The sequence below is a fragment of the Hippocampus bargibanti genome, linkage group LG10 (assembly GCF_051943395.1).
Source record: "Hippocampus bargibanti isolate YZ-2025 linkage group LG10, ASM5194339v1, whole genome shotgun sequence".
Classification (NCBI taxonomy): domain Eukaryota; kingdom Metazoa; phylum Chordata; class Actinopteri; order Syngnathiformes; family Syngnathidae; genus Hippocampus; species Hippocampus bargibanti.
In genome coordinates, this window is record NC_142743.1 from 14,067,123 (window position 1) to 14,086,993 (window position 19,871).

A 19,871-nucleotide genomic window follows, 5' to 3' on the forward strand; every position below is an offset into this window, starting at 1 on the left:
TGCAAACGACAGAGGGCTGTGTTGCATAAATCAACACTTCCAAAGACAAGCACAAACCAAACTTAAAACTTAACATCACAGTGAAATCGGTTAAAATCAAATATGTTAAAACTTAACATAACAGTCAAATCGGAATTTTTGTGGTTGCAGCGTTTTCCAATTATAACGTTGAACATTATGATAACATAACATAACATAACATAACATAACATAACATAACATAACATAACATAACATACTACATCCTATATCAGAATCAGAAAACCTTTATTTGTGTTACAATGGGGAAATTTGCAGTCCACAGCAGCAATTTGAAAGGGGGTTGGGGTGGGGGTGAAAGGATAGAAAACAACATATTCTAAGCATAACTATACTATACTATACTATACTATACTATACTACAATAAAATAAAATACAATACAATACAATTATTAGTGCTCACAGTCATACAGTAGACCACATTCTTCATCCTCTGCATAGAATAACGAAAAGAATCCATTTTGGGCCCTGGGACGGGAAAATGATGTATCCCATCGCCGGCGTTCATTGATCATGGCACTCTCGGGGCGATGCGCTCGATTCATTTTGAAAGCTCTCACCGGTAAACAGTCACCGACATGCTCAATTGGCAATTTGAGGTCTGACTAAACCGGTTACAAGTTGAATTCTTTTCAATTCTCTTCAGCCTTTAACACCGATTGTCATTTGTGTGGTGGGATGTGCGGGAGAGATTTCCTGAAGGTGGTTTGAAGTCAAACACACACACTTCCATCTCACGACATAGAATTCCAGTGACGCTCTGCTCGCCGTAAATGCTGACAAGTCAACCCTGCGCGGGTAAAAAAAAGCTGATAAAAGAGGAAGCAATTCCATGGAGGGTGTTATAGATAGAATTATTTGCATAAAAAATGTTTTGCAATTTGAATAATGTGTTTGCCGTCTTGTCTTTGAAGGATGTTTTTTTTGCATGCAATGGCGGCCGCCATCTTTTATGCAATATTGACATCCAAACCATTTGTTTCTCAATGACGGCAATTGTGAGAAGAAAAATAATCCAGATGCAAATAATTACCTTTATGTATCGGTAGCTATATCTACCCCGGTCAAGGATGACGCTTCGTACTGATGTCACAAACTTTTATTGTGGAACACTTGGAACATTGTGAAAACTAAAGGGCATTAAAACGACAACATTACAACAAGTTCGACAAGACATACAGTAAATAAGCAAATTAATAACATACTGTGTGCACCTTATTAACCGAAAGTAGATAAACTTTGACGTAGACTGTCGTTCTCTCTCTAGCAGTTACTGTCGTTCTGTCTCTCTCTAGCATTACTCTCGTTCTGTCTCTTGCGATTACTCTGGTCTGGTATATCGAAACACATGACATCGAAGGGGAAGTGATAATGACAAAACATTATAAACAAAGTATTGAAGACGATTTTAAGAAAAACACACATATAAAGGTTCGCATAGAAACGTTAAACACTTTTACAGAACAACAAGACCAAATAAATTATATTTTTGTTGTCATGGCAACCAATGACAATATACCTGCCGGTCACAGTAGCGTTGGAGTGAGAACGACGCTGCCACAGAGATGCTAATTGTTAGCCTGCTGCGTTAACACAAATTGAATGTATTATTATGATTATTAAAATCAGATAGCAATCATAAGAGGAACAAAAAACAATATTGTGAGATCAATATCGGTGCATTACCAGAAATGGCTTGGCCGGAATGGAGTGAATGGAGCTAAATGCACTCGCGCTAGCGCAACGGAAATAAAATGACACTAAAATGTGACTATGATCGACATTTATTGATCTTCAAAGAGGTACTAAGAGGACGATTTGTGCCTGTGATTTAACATCGTACTTATGATGCCGACGTTGCTTGAATATGAAAATAAAGAGAAGCGTTGTAAATAAGACATGCTGGGAAACAGGCCTGAACCTTCCTTCCAAGCCCCCCCTTACCTTCCAGCCTTGTGAGTCAGATAAAACCAGTGAAAGGGCTTTGTATCAAGCTCCATTAATCCACGCCGCTTCTTAAGAGATGCTCGTTAAATCGCAGGCGCACATGTGTGTGTAGAACTAGTTTAATGCTGATGTTGCACCCCATTTTTTAATACATAATCTCACAAGTTTAGCAACCAAAATTCCCTCGGCTGGTCTAAACGATAATGATTTTATTTAGCGCTGGTTGCTTTTTTGAATGGTCACGGTGGGACTTTTTAGGATTGAACATTTTATCTTACACGTACACACAAACATGCACAAGAAACAAACAAATAAATAAATGGATGATAAATAAATAACCCAATAAATAAATAAATAGTTTCATTAACATTAAACACTTGATGAGGAACGTAGCCTTCTTCTTCCACCATCTTGAGGAATGATCCCTTGTAAACTTTGGCGGTTTTATCGTCAGAACTGGCTGCCTCACCATGACGAATGACACTGTGAATCCCTGTATGACGCTTAAAGTTCTCCAACCATCAGAGGCTAGCCTTGAAATCAATAGATGACAAACTTCCAGGTTGCCTCTAGATGATACCTGAGTGAATTTGCCGTGCTGTCTCAGCGGTAATTGCTTCACTAACACTTTCGCCGGCTAGCTGCTTTTCGTTAATCCAAATTAACAGAAGTTTTTCAACCTCTTCTATTGCCTGAGACCATTGCTTAGACAACACGGAAACACCTTCAGCAACACACGCACCTTTAAAAGCTTCTTTGCTCCGAAGGAAGGGAGCAACAGCCAATTTAGCATACTGGTATTCGGCCGCTAAGTCACACAAAGGCACACCTTGTTCGTGTTTCTCAATTATCTCCTTCTTCTGCTCCACCGTAATTTTGTTTTGCGTCCTCTTCGGCTGAACAGTAGCTTGTGGTGGGGTCTTTTTCGGATCCATAATAGCAAATCTATCCTTGATTACAAAGTATGCACTCTCTGAGTATGCACTCAGAGAAGGGGGGTGTGGAAAAGTAGTCCGGCAGCCACAGTGGCGCAGTTTGGCGGTGTGTTTTGGTGTTCTTCCACCGAAAACTAGTCCGCCAGCTACCGTGGCGCTCCGTTTCCCGAAAAGTAGTTTGTATGCCAAGATTATATTCTCGCGAATTTAATGTTCGTAAGGCGAAAAGTTTGTTAGCTAAAGCGTACGTAAACCGAGGTATCACTATACTTCTAATTCTGGCTGTATTTTGTTCAATTTCAGTCTCGGAATATACATTCATCCAAAACAGGCTGCGCCATGCCTCCGGTTTGCTTCCGGATGGAAAATAATGCAGACTTGTTGCTTTTTCCGCAGTCCCGAAACAACGGGAGACCAAACTGGAAGGAGGGAGGAAGCGGCAGCAGGAAGCCCCCAAACAAACCATAATTTGACTTTAATCTGAGCTCTGCAGGTGGATGGCGAACAAGTCAGCAGCAGATTTATTTCCCCTTAAATCTCATGTTATCGCACGCACACCCGCAAACACACCAACACGCGCACAAAGAAGCATCGCCCAGAGAAGTTACAAGGCCGAATGGCACTGATTGGCACAGAGGTCACCCTTGATAAGGAGAAAATTGCTCGGAAATGGTGTTTACGTGCTGCGGGGCGGATGCGAGCCAGCCAGCCGGAGATGGGAATCGCTTGCTCAATGAAAAAGACAAAAGGAAAAGAAAAAAAAGGTAAAGTGGTGCTGGGTTGAAGTCACAGTGTGGGGAAAACTGACGTGAAACACAATGAGCCTGCTGTCATTTGCTTCTTGTTGGAAGGCCTTTTTTCAGTCACTGCCCTTAAAAAAATAATCATAAATAAATGAGTGAATGAATGGATGAACACATTAATGAGTTAATTCATTAATTAGTTGATAAAAAATTGAGTAGTTTAATTTTTCAATGTATTTTCCGAGACTGAAATTGAAAATTTTACTCAAGTTTAATTTTTGATAAATAGGAGAATAAATAAATAAAAACATGAATTAATTAATCGATGAATGGATGGATGGAGTAATTTTCGGTGGAAGAACACCAAACCACACGACCGAACAGCGTCACAGCCAGCCTACCTTACCACACCCCCTTTCTCTGAGTGCACACGTCGTTCGTCTTCAAGGATTTATCACAGATACTTTTGCTGTTATGGGACCGAAAAAGACCCCACCATAGGATCGTGTTCAGCCGAAGAAGACACAAAACAAAATTACAGTCAAGGAGAAGAAGGAGATCATTGAGAAACACGAACGAGGTGTGTGTTTGTCTGACTTCACGGCCCAGTAGCAATAGGCTAAGTCTTCCATTGCTACCATCCTTCGCAACAAAGAAGCTATTAAAGGTGCGTGTGTTGCTAAAGTTGTTTCCGTGCTGTCAAAGCAATGGTCTCGGGCAATAGAAGAGGTTGAAAAACGTCTGTTAATTTGGATTAATGAAAAGCAGCTAGCCGGCGACAGCGTGAAAAAAGTAATTATATCCGAGAAAGCACGGCAAATTCACTCTGATATAGTCATGCGGCAACCTGAGAGAGAAACTGTTAGCTTTGCTCAAGGTGGAATTGTTACCAACGAGGAGAATTTCAGGTTTTTTCACTGTTAAGTTTGAGGAAGTTATGGGTAAACCATATCAGGCCGATTTCAATGGATGGAGTACTCCGAAGGTATACTGATAGCAGCCGGTGGCAATGACTAAACTCATGCGCGTCTTTGATGAGTACATAAGATTGACTTGGTAGGCATGAAATCAAAAAAGCCTGCAAAAATTTTCATTTGCGACGTTCGAAGAAGCGGGGGGCCCATCAAGTTGAATATTTGTGCGGCTATTGCCAATAGGAGTCTGTCCCCTTTTGATGAAAACTTTCCCCTAATGATTGTTTTCATTTTGCTGTTTCTTCGGGGGGAACCGAGCGGCTCGCGCTTGCGCGCCTGCCATTCCCCAAAGAGATTTTCAGCTCCTTTGAGCTCATTGTTTTTCATTTTCCGGGGCCGCGACTTCGCTTCATTCTGCGTGCACTCTCATCAGCATAACGCTTTGGTGCCCGCACGACTCACTGGGATTTCCCAGCGGAGGAGCCAGGGCTCATTTATTTGCTTTTTGCTCCACTGTCAATAAATGCTAGTTGCTCATAACGCGTCCTCCCTCACCCTTTTTTTGATTTTGAACAATACAAGCCCGGGGGCTGCAACAATACAATGGGCCTCTTCTGGCAGAAAAACACACCCAGTTTGGGAGTATTTTTACATTTTCTATGGCACTGACTGGGTTTTATGACGTATATTAATTTAATTTTCACTGACTCGTCATGATGTTTACGTTTGTGTTAACAACAATGTCTTAACAGACGCGACACGCTCGGTGAGCCTTGTCCCTTTACCCTTCACTAATGGCCGTTGTTCAATCAACAGCTGTTGACGCGCTCTCGATGACGCTGCGCCGTGCCACCGCCTTGTCGGACCAGATGAACGATCGACATCATTTGCGCCTCGGGCCCAACCATCCATCACACGTGGCGAGAGAGTGTCGATTGAGTGAAGAGAAGTAGTGAAGTGAACACACACCTTGATGTTTAATCCGCTCAGCGGACACTTCATTACGTGCACGCTACGTGACGCGTGGGCGGACATATTGGCATGCTGTGTTTGTAGATGGATGGACTGTTCAATTGCTTCGTCAGTCCCTTAGCTAGCTAAAAGTTCATTTTCACGTCGTTGGTTAGTTAGCTCATCAATCAAATATGAGCAGTGTTTGAAATAACGTCTGTCCGGGGTCCCGGGGCGTGCAACTTTTACGTCGGGTGAACAACTTTCAAAACATCTCGGCCTGCTTCTTCAAGAACTTCTTCGAGAAAAAAAAAAGATTATTTTCAAATCAAACGTTTGTTTTATTCAATAAAGCAAAAGCTACAAGCAAACCGCTACAAGCCACGTGGAGTCCTCTTCCTAAGCTTTCAAAACTTGCAAGTACACTTTCACTTTTCAGTCACGGTATAGTACGAAGCGCGAAACATACATATATATATATACATGTTATTTCTTGTATTTTTTTTCAATGACTTATTAAGCCAGTTGTGTAGTTACCGTAGTTCAGTTGCCCTTTAGTCGGTGAAGTAGTCTCTTGGTAAATCAGTTGGTTAGTTTGTTAGTCTATATAGTTGGATAGTTTTGTGGCTAGCTTGATAACTAGCTATCTACTGTAGGTCAATGAGTAGCTAGCTAGCTTGTTATATTGTCATGAAGGTCGTCCAGACAGTCAGCCATGAACACAGTTAGGTTAATTTGCCAGTGTTAGTCAGTGAATCAGCTAGTCGGATGTAACGTTATATGATTATTTAGTCAGTAAATCAGCAGAAAATGTTGCGTAGTAAGTCAGTGAGTGAAGTTTCTTTCACTACTGATCTCCAAACACCGCCCGCATAGGAGATTATGTTCCAAGCACAAATATAATGCTGTACCCCTGATTACACCCCCACCAGGGCCGCCGTGAGCCACCACGCTGTTTCTCATGTCGCTTTGAAGTATCCACTTGTCATTTCTGCCACCAGAAGAACGTATCCCTCCATTTGCCGCACACAACTGACACTTCGTTGTGGCTATGCCATCCCAAGGTTGATTCTTCGTCACGCCTTTTCAGGCTTTTCTTATTCCCCGAGCAAGCATCCAACGCCTGCGTGTTCATTAGCCCGTCCCCTTTACTTGAATTTGTCAGCCATGTTTTGCTTTATGTGCCCGAGTGAATTTTCAGCTCAACCCTTCGCTTCCCCTCCTCAAGGGAAATCAACTTCACTGAGCGACAAACTTATCGTTAGACAGGTCTTGTCATTCGAGTCATACAAATGCTCAATGTCGGGTGAGAACTGGAATGACAAAACAAGTGGTCGTTTATTTATTTTATTTTTTTAATATGTGTTATGTAAGGATATGTGAGGAATGCGCAGCATTAGTCGGAGTCGTCTTAACGGCAGCCGGCTTTATGAGTGCTCCATCGAGAGGCTTACTTCACAAAATGTCAGACTTACTTTCCTCCAAACTGCTGATGATCACTTTGCAGCTGAGCCGACGAAGAAAAGAGAAAAAAAGAGAAGAGAAAAATGTGCTTTAAAAGCGGCAAATGCTCAAATTCTTACCCAAAGTTTCACGGCCGCACTCGAGTTGATGAAACCAAACTACTTGCTCTTGCTATAACTCCAATTGCTTAGTTCTCTTGGTCATTAGCTAGCGAGCTAACTAGCTGCTGAATAAATAAATAAATAAATAAACGACTACGTAAACAAATAGACATATATATCGATAAATACATGTATACCAGTGACCTTGAGAGTTTTGAAAGGCGCTTAGAAATGAAATGTATTATTATTATTATTACATAAATGCATATATAAATAAACGTGACATGTGTTTTTATAATATTTTTATAAAGATTTACAGATTAGAAATAATCGTTTTTTTTCTTCCCTCCCTCCCAACGGCAAGGTCCCCACAGGCTGCCGCAGGCCCAGACGTGGTGGGAATATTCACCGTTGACCCTGGCGGCCTTCCACTGATTTGTCCAGGATAAGGCAAATGGTCATCTCAAATGACCGACCATGGGTGTGCTTTCAAAGTCGGCGTTATCAATCTGCCCTTGGTTGAACATGCAAACGACGAGTCCAAGGGGAACAAGCGTGAGTCAAAAGAAGGACAAAAATAAATAAAAAATAGCCAGCGTCTCGGCCAGTTTATTTTTGAAATACGAGCTACGACATCGCAATTTGCGATCATCACAGCTATTGAGTGGATGACCAAGATTGGGGCATGAAACTCGACCTGTCCAATCGTGAGAGTCAGAAAAACCCGTTGAAAGTCCACCTGACGCTTGAATGGAAAATTAAATCACTTTAGCGATCAAGGGGGTGCATAAATCCTACTAGACATGATTAATCGATAAAGGGTAACACATTTGATGGTCACTTCCTTTATTGGTTTGACTAACTTTTAAGCGTGAGCAGAAGTCTCTGCTCTTTCTTGCTTGTTTTCACTCACTCAATCTCTCTCCGATTTGGGAGTAATCGTTTTGTTTACTAACCACCCGGGCCGGATTTCTGTTTGCCCCAATCTTACAAAACTGATGAGGGACAACAAGGAAAAAAATAATTGGCTCGACGTTGGCATTTAATTAGCTTAGCTTTAATTCATTATTTTCCCATTGTCGTTTGTGCCGAGTCAATTAGCAGGCACACTTGGAATCCTCAAAAGGTGATTTTGATTAATTTACTTTATTTCTTTATTATTATTATTTTTTTTTTTACGTGGCGCCGCCAACCGCGTTGAATGTTAAACGCTCTTCTTCTTAGGTATGCCGAGCGTGATGCCGCTTCCTTTTTGGCGTTTGGTTGCCACCAGCGCTGAGAGAGAGAGATTGGAAAATGGTGAGAAGCAAGTTGGCCAAAAAGTCAACATAGGCACGTAGCTTCAAGCTTCAGATTAGCGTAGCTAGCTAGCACGGCGATGCAAAACATTCAAACACACATTGGGTTCATTATTTTGACCCATCAGATTGCGTTGAAATTTAAATATGGGCGGGCTGAAGAGCCGAATATTTTGGGTTACACCTAATGATGTGGACCACCGCGTAGCTTTCTGCAGAATCTGCGTTCATCTGGGCGATTTTCAGTTTTCGATTGATGGCTTTGATGCTGATGGTGAGCAGCAGTGTCAGTGTCACTGGAAGTGTGTGAATTATGAATGTAAAAAAAGCAGTTTAAAAATACACTGAAGCCTTTTTCAATGATTCACACACACACCCCACCGCATCCCCAGGCAACCACTGAGGCTTTTTTGACACCAGCTTGTAAATAAAACCACCTTGTTTTGGTCGGGTATCAGATCTGATGCTAATTGATGCTAACACAGCAGCCCTGCTAACCTTTAGGCTTTGTGCAGTTATTTAAATAAAGAAAAACAAAGTACGTCGTTTTCTTCATTGCTCTGAGAAAAGCCACATTGGCAAATGAGTCAGCGTGTGTGCACTGCCATCTACTGACGTCACGCGCAACGACTAGCCGTTCAGGCGTCGTTGAACGCATCCAAGCGTAATCGTGGTCGGCACATCCGCCTCGTGCACAAGAGTTTGATTCCTCACCGGCCAAAATCATGCATCATACACGATTTACGAAAGACTTTAAGTCATTATTTTTTGGGAATGTGTATTTTCCTGTATGTGCACGTTAGCTTCAACATATTGAAAACAAATATATTGCATGAGAAAATAATTGAATAGTATGGCAAATTATTCCGTTAAAAAATACATTATTGATTTAGGATCACACACGCTGGACAATACAGTTCGTATACATTTCAGCATATCAAAATTATGCCGTAAAAATCAAACTTTCAAAACAGTACCTCTACGGCCGCCGTAGTCGTTTATCCCACTTCCGCTTCCTTTGCGTGGCCGCGTAAAAACAATGGCTGAATATTCCAGAGTTAAATCCACCAAATTGGTGCTGAAGGGACAGAATAAAGGGTAAGACAAAATATGTCATGCGGATGTGTATAGTGTATGGCTTTTTAAAGCTTGTAGGTGCTTTAGCGATTCGAGCTAAATGCTAACAGACGAAAGTTGTGTTTGAGTTCATCAACAATAAAAAATAATTCAAATGACTATAAAAAATATTTGTGTGACTGGCAAAAACGTGCAACTTCATATTCAAGACAATTAACAACTCGAATCGATGTAATCTTAATTTGGTCAGTTAATTTTTTTTATCTCACGACACGTTGTCTTTAAATTGTAATTTTTTAGCATATTTATATCCGTGATTAAGAACCAAAATGTTCTTTGGTGAAAAAGAAAACGAGTGTTCAAATGTCCACATTCTCCACGTCCTTCTCTTATTGACAGGAAAAAGAAGAAAGACAAAAACAAGAAGAAAAAGGCATCAGACGATGAATCCAAATTAGATGTTGTCGGTATGTCTGCCTCATCATCACCTCCAAGCCTTCATGTTTTGCACACAGTGATTTAATAAATGGAAGTTCTTCTTTTTTTCATCCCCAGGCGGTTGGTGGTCCGTCCGACGTTTTGGCGAGATTATGGGCACGGTTGCTATCGAGATGCACAACAATTCGTACATCCACGCCTTGGACACGGGGCTTTTCACGGTTGGTGCGCCCCACCAAGGTGAGGCGGCGGCCATGTTTGATTTCCCAAGTGGATAACGCACCACTCGACACACCAAGAAAGGGACCTCGTCCATCTGAGGAAATGTGCTGCTTATCAGTGTACCCTAGAATGTAAATGCGCCGTTTTCTGTGCTCTAACTTAAAAAAAACTCAGCTTTGCAACTCAAAACACAGACGTCAGACAGAGCGTCCAAAGCGGGGTCAAGTCCGGGGCAAGGACGAGAGTGGGGTGGGCGTAGCAAACAGGGAATTTGCCGTGAGGCACACTGTGTTGGGTATTTTTTTTCTCTCCCAGCCCCAAAGATGAATTCAGCGCACGTTTAATCAAAGGCGCTGGGAAACCTCAGAGAAGCTGCAACCCCATTCCCCAAGTGTCTCCTTTCTCACATCCTCCCCCATCGGCAGGAGATCAAGGAGGACATCAACTGGAATTTACAAGGAAAAACGAGGACCCCCCCACCCCACCCCCCAAAAAAGACTTTGTAACTCCTGCACACAGACGACATCTAATGCTGAATTGAATGTTTATGTCGTCCTAAAAGTCAATATTCTGCGGGTCCTGCAATTTGAGTGAAAAAGACAAAAAAAAAAACCCTGGCACTGGAGTGGACATATTTTTGCACAAGGGTGTTAGGTTTTAAAGGACAACCGCCACCGCCAGACAAGTTGTGTCCATAATTTGTCAAATCACTTTAAATGACTTCTACTGAGCGTATTTCACAAAGATTCCACCGCATTTAGCTATATTTTACGTTTTAAGACTCACGCTGAATAGGAAGTTTTGTTTTCGAGTTGGTGACGATTCCTGACGTGACATCATGTCAGGAACGCCCCTGACTGAGAAAGCGACACACAATGCATTTTGGGTACTTTGTTTGGTCTGAAAACTTCGTGTTGATCTGTATATTGTAAAACGTACAATATAGCTATATGCGGTGGAATCTTTGTAAAATACGCTCAGTAGAAGTCATTTGAAGTGATTTTACAAATTATGGACACAACTTGTCCGGCGGTGGCGGTTGTCCTTTAAGCATTCCCCTTGCACAATTTCATTAATTATTAACTGGACCGAAATATTTATCTATATTTGCGTGTGTGTATGTGTGTGTCTCTTTCAGAGGATGAAGGACCGGACCCCCCTGAGCAGTTCACTGCAGTGAAGCTCTCTGATAGCAGGTGATGACAAACTCACTCACAGTCTCTTTCCTAAAAAGTAGAAAGTTAGAAAATATTTGGAAGTGAGCACTTTGAAAATATTAAAGGCCGGAATTCTGTAGCCCCGAATCAAATCCGGACTCATTTTCCACAGAATAGCCTTGAAGTCCGGCTACGGCAAGTACCTGGGCCTCAACGCAGACAACCTGGTGGTGGGCCGCTCCGACGCCATTGGATCCAGAGAACAGTGGGAGCCCGTTTTTCAAGAGGTGATCACAGAAAGTGTTATAGAATAACCTGACGGGATGAAACAATGGCTTTGCCTGGCGAACCAGGGGAAGATGGCGCTCCTGGCCGCCAACAGTTGCTTCATCTCGTACAGCGAGAGTGGCGACATTGAGGCCACGAGCAAGACGGCGGGCGACGGCGAGATGGTGAAGGTGAGGTTGCACTTTGTCGTGCTTTCCGTCGCGACACCCCCGCCGCGTCCCTCCGGCCGGCTTTTAACGGCACGGGCGACTGCGCAATCGGCAGATCCGCTCGTGCGCCGAACGGGAAGAGAAGGCGAAAGACGACATCGCAGACGAGGACAGGGGCAACGTCAAGTCCTGTGAGCTCAATTACGTGTAAGTGATACATTTGATCACTTTTATAGTTCATTCTTAACTCATTCACTGCCATTTTCAAATTTATTCAGGAATTGAAAATGATGTAGAGCGCCATTCCCGAATTTGTTCCGGTTTTGGTTTTTCTTGTGGGGTTTGTTTGGGTGCTGATAAAGCGCTGGCCATACCTCTGTTTTTTTTTCCCTTCCACAAGGGGGCAACATTTGCCTTTTTTCATATGTGTGCGCTTTGTTACAGGTTCAGCTGTTGTTAAAGTGCTATATAAACCAACATGCATGTATTGCATTGGATTTTGGACAGCTGCCCACATTTCAAGCTCATATAACTCCAGACCCGTACAATTTAGGAATTAAGTCATTTTTTTTTCATCAAGATTTTTTTTTATTGTGACTTGCACAGGAAGAAGTTTCAAAGTTTCCAGGACCGTCGCCTGAGGGTGAACGAAGAGGAGCCATCGACGCTGAAGAAAGCTCGACTCGATGGAAAATTTCACGAGGCTTTGCTCGACAGGTACTGCCCAAACCAAGCTTGGTTTTGTCACGCATGTCATGATGATGTCCTGTTTTTTATCATTACAGGAGGAGCAAAATGAAGGCAGATCGATATTGCAAGTGAACTGTTATTTTTTTATTTTATTTTTTTTTTTGGGGGGGGGTTAAGAAAGTTGTTGTGCCCATTTGTGTATTATGGATCATTTTTATGATTAAATGACATGATTACAAAATATGTGCAATAATCATGCTCAGTAAAACAACATAGGTGACATCTATCAACACTGCACGTTTGTAACAATGCCATATCTTGGCATGGGGTTGTGCACTTGTCACTCAATGCATTGAGGAGATTGTAAAAGGAAATGAAAAATGATTGCGGAGCAAAAGCCAAGTCACGTGCTCCACTTGGTAGGTGCTCCTCGAATGAGTGTTTCATTTCCCATGTCTGTTGTCTTCAAATGCAAGTAGTACAAATTCAGACTATTTTTAATAGTCTGTATTCATATAAAAAATGTCATACCTTTATGTATTTCATACATCTTAAGTCTCACGATTTGGTGGGGAGACTCCCGATTTTGACCACAATACTCACATTATAAAGCGACTATTGACATTTATACTAATTGAATATATAAATAAGCAATGAATCTTTTTTTGTGTTTTATTTACTTCTAATTTACACTTAATTTTCACGCTCACGTTATTTTAACACGCACCGCGAGTCGCGAGTACTCGTCTCCCGTTTTACGATTTCTGAAACTTAACATGTATTATTGATATTATTTTTTTCATTCAATGAATACTGGACTTTTACTTCTGCGTGGAAAGAAACACAGATGCTTGACCTTAGAGGGGTGTTGCGTTACTAAAAAGGTATGGCCAAGGTGCTTCTGAGCGATTCGGTCTCTGATGTGAACCACTTCCGCAAAGGAAAGAACCAATGACTTTCAGAGGTGTGCCTGATTTTCAAAGCAATGTTATCCTGACGTACCCGCGCCTGTGGCCGAAATATAACTTAGGCTTTTTGTTCCCCACCTAAAGAAAAAATAAAACTATTTCCGTGCAACTAATTTCGGGGTGTTTTATTGAAATAGTTTTTCTAATGGGTGTCGTAACCACAAAATAAACCAAAAGCAACTCCTGACACGCTTCCGCGTGGAAGAAACCATTGAAGGGTGCGTTATGTCACGCTCAAAATATATATTTTTACAAAAATGACAGTGTAATATCTAAATAGATGGATTTAACGTGTTTGTCAAATTATTAAATGCAAACGCACTCGTCATTTTTCAGTCACATTGTACAAGAAAACGTTAATTCACATTTACTGACATCTGTGCACCCCCCCCCCCCCAGTTGGTGGAACGTACGTCGGCTTTCCTTGTCACGATAAACAGAAGCAGCCCCGCTCTGTAGTCATATTAAAACATTTGTCTTCAGTTGTCTGCTTTCTAAAGGATGGCCCGCTTTCTTCTCATTTTAGCTGCTTTGTGCGCGGGTGCGTCGTCACAGTTTGTACCGCCGGTAGGTCATATTCGTGTTTTGGTCCCTGTCTCGTTCAAAAATTGTGAAGAGACAGTGTCACTTGAAACTTAGTTTTAGGAATAATTAGATTTTCCCTGCAATGTATTTATTTACAGTATACAGAAGATTGCCGAACGGGGATGTATCCACCGAGCGGGCCCACGTAAGTCACATTGCCGTGCATGAAAAGACGCTCTGGTTGTGTTTTGTGATGGTTGGGCTGTCGCGCGTTCACGTACACCTCGTTTCGACCAGGCCGCGATAATTGCCCTCATTTTTGCGCAAAGTAGACACAGGAAACGCCGCTAAAATACGATATATATCTGACCGAATCTTTTTAAATTAGCATATTCCAAGTTTGTAAAAATTCTACGTTCTTGTGTCGACACGACGAAGAAAAAGAATCGCAAAGATTAGGGTGCATGTTATTTCCAGAATTCACTTGAAGGCATTTTGGGAACACTACCTCGTTTTTCGCGTCCAATGGGGACCAGGATCACCCGAGATAGAAGAAAATCCGCGAAGTAGTTATATAATAATAACACTTTTATAAATAAAAGAAGCTACATCTAAGACAAATATTTGTAGTTGAACTACAGTGTTAGAATTTCATGCCTGAAGTGTATCTGATGGTGAGCATTGCGCATCCATCGATTCTGAATGTGCGATATGACGGTTTACCATGTTGACGCCATGATATATTTCCAATGTTGATTGCCGTTGTTCCAAATGTCACATGAAAGCCCAATTGAAATGCAGGTTTAAAGGCCCCGTGAGCTGGTACACCGTGAACCTGGACTTACCACCCAAGGACAGATGGACAGCCATCATCAAGGACAAAAGGACGGAGGTGCATTGTTTTTCTCGACAATCAAATATTTTGACGCCATGTTGTCCTCCCTGCGTCTCAATGTGAACTTTGCCCCCAAGTTGGTGAGCATGATCCAGGCCGTGCGAGATTTGGCTAACGCTTTTGTTCCCGGTGGGAAGCTCATCATGCTGGTGGATTTCACCCTGGTGAGGACCCCCCGCCCATAAACAAATGAACCCTGTGTCTGTCGTTTTTAAATCTTAATCTATTTTTTTATGCTTGCGCCGGCAGCCGCTGATGGTCAACTCACTCCCGTACCCGTTCGGTGACGAAATGAAAGGAATAGCAGCCGCTTCAGGAGTTCCTCTTGGTAAGGGGGTCACGTTTATTGTTTACAAATGACTTTTTTTTTTACAACTTTTGGAGAATTTGTGCATTTTTCCCCTTCATCATATAATTGGGCCATTTTTTCTAAAAGCTTTTTCTTGCACTTTTATTTAATGTACGGATTTTTCCCCATAGGATAAATAAATGGCATATGCGCTTTGCTGTTCATTTTCTTAGGCGAGGTGGTCCTCTTCAATATCTTCTACGAGGTGTTCACTGTGTGCACCTCGGTGATTGCAGAGGATGCCAAAGGTCAGTCAACTCCCTTCTAAAATGACCGTTATTACGACCTGAATGGGGAAACCTTTTTTTTAAATTCATATGTCAATCAATTCTCACCAAAAACAAGCCAAATACTTTTTTTTTTATGTTAACAGGCAACCTCCTGCATGGTCGCAACCTCGATTTTGGTTTGTTCATGGGGTAAGAGCAGATAAAATCTGCCTAGCAACATGTGGCTGTTAAAAAAAATAATAAAAAAAGATGATTTGACGTTTAGACTGAGTCAAGTGTGTGTGTGTGTGTGTGTGTGTGTGTGTGTGTGTGTGTGTGTGTGTGTGTGTGTGTGTGTGTGTGCACATGTGCGCGTGCGTTTCAGATGGGATGTCAAGAACAAGTCTTGGGTCATGAGTGAGCAGCTGAGGTCTTTAGTGATCAACGTGAACTTCAAGAGGGGCGACCGCACCGTCTTCAAGTCCACCAACTTTGCCGGTTACGTCGGCATGCTGACCGGCCTCAAGCCCGTAAGCACGCACAAAAAAAGGAGGCGGGGGTGTGCAGACTTTTCCAATCTTCTGTAAATGATGTTATGTGTCCTTTCTCAGAACAGGTTCACCCTCACTATGAACGAACGCTTCAGTCTGGATGGAGGATATATCGGTCAGTCACTTTTTGGGGGAGGATTCCGACTTGTTATTTTCAGTTCATTTTTTTTTCTCCTCAAATTTGGAAATGCAAATTGTTGCTTTTTGACTCTGAAATGCATTCTCTTGTCCTTACGTAGGCATCTTGGAATGGATCGTTGGAAAGCGAGATGGTGTCTGGATGAGCTTCCTCACCCGCTCTGTACTGGAAAATGCAACCAGGTATTTACTTTTTTTGTCTGCAAGATTGATTGATTAATTGATTTTTGAAGCCACTGAAGGTAGTTACTCATCTACTTGAAATTTGGCTGTCATGTCAACAATGAGTCTCCCCAAGCCCCCCAAAAAATAAAATATGACAATTTCGTCCCCAAGGTGTCACCTAAAATGTACACACTCTTCCTGGGAACCAATTAAGTTTGTAAGTACAGTAAAGTCTCGTTATATCGATATCGGATATATCGATAGTCCCGGTTATATCGATACTATTTCTATGCACGCACGGAGAAAATTACATGCAAACAGGGTCGGATATATCGATAGTCCCGGTTATATCGATATTTTTTTGGACTCCCTTGAATATCGATATAACGAGACTTTACTGTATATCTAAACTTTTTTTTCCATTTGTGATTTGTTGCGTGTTGTTGTCTCCGACTTGCGACGTAGCTACGATGAGGCCAAGTTTCGTTTGGCTCAGACGAAGCTCCTGGCGCCGGCCTACTTCATCCTGGGAGGAAACAGCACGGGGCAAGGTTGCATCATCACCAGATCCAGACTCGCCAGTCTTGATATCCTGGAGTAAGTCAAACACACACCCCACCCACCCCCCTGCCCTCCACTTCTCGTTTTCAAAATGACTTGCTGACTCGCATTTAAAGGACAACCGACACCATTTTTTTTGTTTCCTAACTGACATCAGAAAAACGTTTTCTAGCATCTAAAATACCCAAAACACGCAGGCTGATATTTTTAGTCAAATGCAAAACACCAATAAAAACGAGTTAGTGTCCCAAAACTACTTCAAAATGACCTCAGAGATGCAGAGTTTCAGAAGGTCCCGCCCCCTTGTTCGTGACATCACACCAGGACGTCTTGCCTTGCTCGAGAATCAAAACAATGGCTTCAGATTCGGAGAAGATGCTTTCTTGTTATTCATCCAGTTATGAATATGATTCAAATAGTTCTGAAGAGGAAAGCATAAATGTTTTCAATCGATTAAGAAGTCCCGGATCAATTCGAGCCGTCAGGACTTCAATGTAGCCTCCCAGAAAATGCACAAGATGGCGCCCAAGCTCCATTGGAAATGGGCTGATTTGTCTGCTGGGAATTTGTGTCAACTAGTATCAAATAGTAGTCTTGATGCAACACACAACGATTCACCATCGCGTTATTTGTGTTTTCCTTCTAATTTCACCATCAACACGAAGTTTTCAGACCAAACAAAGTACCCAAAATGCATTGTGTGTCGCTTTCTCGGTCAGGGGCGGTCCCTCCGTGACGTCACGTCAGGAATCGTCACCAACTCAAAAACAAGACTTCCTGAATATTCTGTGCAGGTCTTAAAAAGTAAAATATAACTATATGCAGTGGAATCTTTGTAAAATACGCTCAGTAGAAGTCATTTGAAGTGATGTTACAAATTATGGACACAACTTGTCCGGAGGCGTCGGTTGTCCTTTAAACATAGACACTTTCCATACACAATATAGCATAGAAGCAACTTCTGAACAAATTCAGCTTACGAACGACCTTTCGGAAGGTATCTTGTTCGCAAGATGGGGAGCGTCTATACTTCATTTTTAATTTTGAATGCAATTTTGTTTGATTCTCGATTGTTTTTTTTTCTCCTTCATTTTATTATTATTATTATTTTTTGTTTGTTCCACAATGCAGCTTGTCGATTGTGCGCGGTGGGGGTCAATGAACAGCTCGAAGCCGAAAGGAGAAGCTAAATTGCTCTTTGGTTGCTTGTGAAATGTTTCATTGCTCAACGCATGACTGAATGACAGAGCACATGACTGAACATTTGCGTTTGTCACCTGATCAACTCGCAAAACAAATCGCAAGTGTGTCATGCTTTTTTTTTTCTTTTTCTGTGACCTCCCCCTCCCCCACCCTTATCGCTTTGCTTCTGGAGGATCGATCTGAAGCTGGGCCGCTGGTTTGTTCTGGAGACAAACTACGACCACTGGAAGGAACCGCTCTTCTTGGACGACCGCCGCACGCCCGCCGTCAAGTGCATGAACCGAACGTCGCGCACAGTGAGAGCAAAAACCGTCACGCAGTTTTAGTTTTGCTTTACACCATGAAGAATATGGAATTTAACTCATTCACTGCCATTCCCAAATTTGTTCGGGTTTGGTTTTTTTCTTGTTTGGGTGCCGATCAAGCGCTGGCCATGGTCTTTGTCAATGTTTATTTTTCCTTCCATGTTAGCGCTTTGTTCCAGCTTCAGCTGTTGGTAAAACGCCATATAAACCAATATGTATGAATTGCATTGTATTTTGGACAGCAACCCTCATTTCAAGCTCAGATAACTCCAGACTCATATAATTTAGGAATTAACCTTTTTTTTCTGATGAAAGAAGGGAGTCTAAGATTTCTTACACTGCAACTTAGTTTTCTTCTGGGTCCTGGAATTCGAGTGACAATGACAAAAACCCTGGCAAGGGAGTGGACACATTTTTTTCACAATGCCTGGCAGTGAATGAGTTAAAAAACACTACACTACTCAACTTTTTGACAATGTATTACTTGTCCTGGCGAGGTGACAAGTCATGTGACTCTTCCCGTTTGACAGAACATGTCGGTGAAGACGCTATACGACGTGCTGTCCACAAAGCCCGTTCTCAACAAGGTAAGCTTTTTTCATTTGATGCGTGGTTCACTCATAGCTCTCCTAACCGCCACCCGATTATTTTTTTGACGTAACAACAGTTGACGACATACACTACGCTGATGCAAGTGTCGTCGGGCACGCTGGAGTCGTACATCCGCGACTGCCCCAACCCCTGCATGCCCTGGTGACACCACTGACAGTGGAAATGGGTATTTCATCAATTTAAAAAAAAAAAATAATTTCACAACAATGGCCGTGTTCGGAAGTCACTCTCACGCTCGGAGAGGCCACTGCCATTCATTTCCAAACGCAGCCGATTTTCTCAACCAATCAGCAGCTCGTACGTTCGACGCCGCCAAATGTGACGAGGCGCATGGCATCTCCCAAATCGGGGGCTACCGGGACTTTGAATAACCCAAATTCTGGAGTTTCTAAACGTTTTTCTTTTCCTCCATGGTTTTATTTCATATGGAGCAGTGAACGTTCTGAATTAACCTCAACGTACGCGGCCACAGTCTCGATTTTCGTGTGCATATATTGTGTCATTTCGTGCTCATCAAATGTTTGTAACAGTTCAGGTGGCGCAGGAAAGTTCGACTGACAATTTAGCCCAAGTGCAACAATTGTCAAATGTACGTTTTGGTTTCTTTTGAAGCCTGTCGGGATTTCAAATTCATTGGGCCTTTTATTACATATTTTTTTGTAATTTTATTTTTAAACTCATCTACTCTTATGTGGTTTATACTGACAATTTTAAATCAAACACTTCAAGCAATGATGACTCTTACATTGTTTTCTCTCCGTTTTGAACTGAACACCAGAATGTAACTGATTTCAATTCTTGGACTAGCAAGGAAATGCTTGAAGTCAATTTTGCTGCAATTTGCAACTTTCCAAGCTTTTAATGTGTAGATTTTTTTAGGTGTAATAAAAAGTAAATATGCTCTGAAAAATCCCAAAATCGTTTCAAGGACTTGGTTGCACTTTATTCCAACATGTTTTCACCCACAGGAAACCGT

General features: G+C 42.0%; 2 protein-coding genes across 2 annotated transcripts; both read left to right on the forward strand.

The window, feature by feature from the left end:
- The first annotated feature begins 9,401 nt into the window (after nt 1–9,401).
- frg1 (FSHD region gene 1) lies at nt 9,402–13,482 on the forward strand. The gene is made up of 10 exons (XM_089006105.1): nt 9,402–9,491; nt 9,870–9,937; nt 10,026–10,148; nt 11,269–11,326; nt 11,460–11,574; nt 11,641–11,745; nt 11,840–11,931; nt 12,331–12,441; nt 12,510–12,549; nt 12,586–13,482. The coding sequence occupies exons 1-9, from the start codon at nt 9,433–9,435 to the stop codon at nt 12,544–12,546; spliced, it is 768 nt and encodes a 255-aa protein (XP_088862231.1). The 5' UTR covers nt 9,402–9,432; the 3' UTR covers nt 12,547–12,549; nt 12,586–13,482.
- Nucleotides 13,483–13,801: 319 nt separating this feature from the next.
- On the forward strand, nt 13,802–19,818 carry asah1b (N-acylsphingosine amidohydrolase 1b). Its single transcript, XM_089007300.1, has 14 exons — nt 13,802–13,949; nt 14,066–14,112; nt 14,709–14,799; nt 14,880–14,966; nt 15,052–15,130; nt 15,325–15,399; nt 15,525–15,570; nt 15,746–15,890; nt 15,972–16,026; nt 16,151–16,232; nt 16,680–16,811; nt 18,151–18,274; nt 18,814–18,870; nt 18,951–19,818. The coding sequence occupies exons 1-14, from the start codon at nt 13,884–13,886 to the stop codon at nt 19,038–19,040; spliced, it is 1,176 nt and encodes a 391-aa protein (XP_088863426.1). The 5' UTR covers nt 13,802–13,883; the 3' UTR covers nt 19,041–19,818.
- Nucleotides 19,819–19,871: the final 53 nt, after the last annotated feature.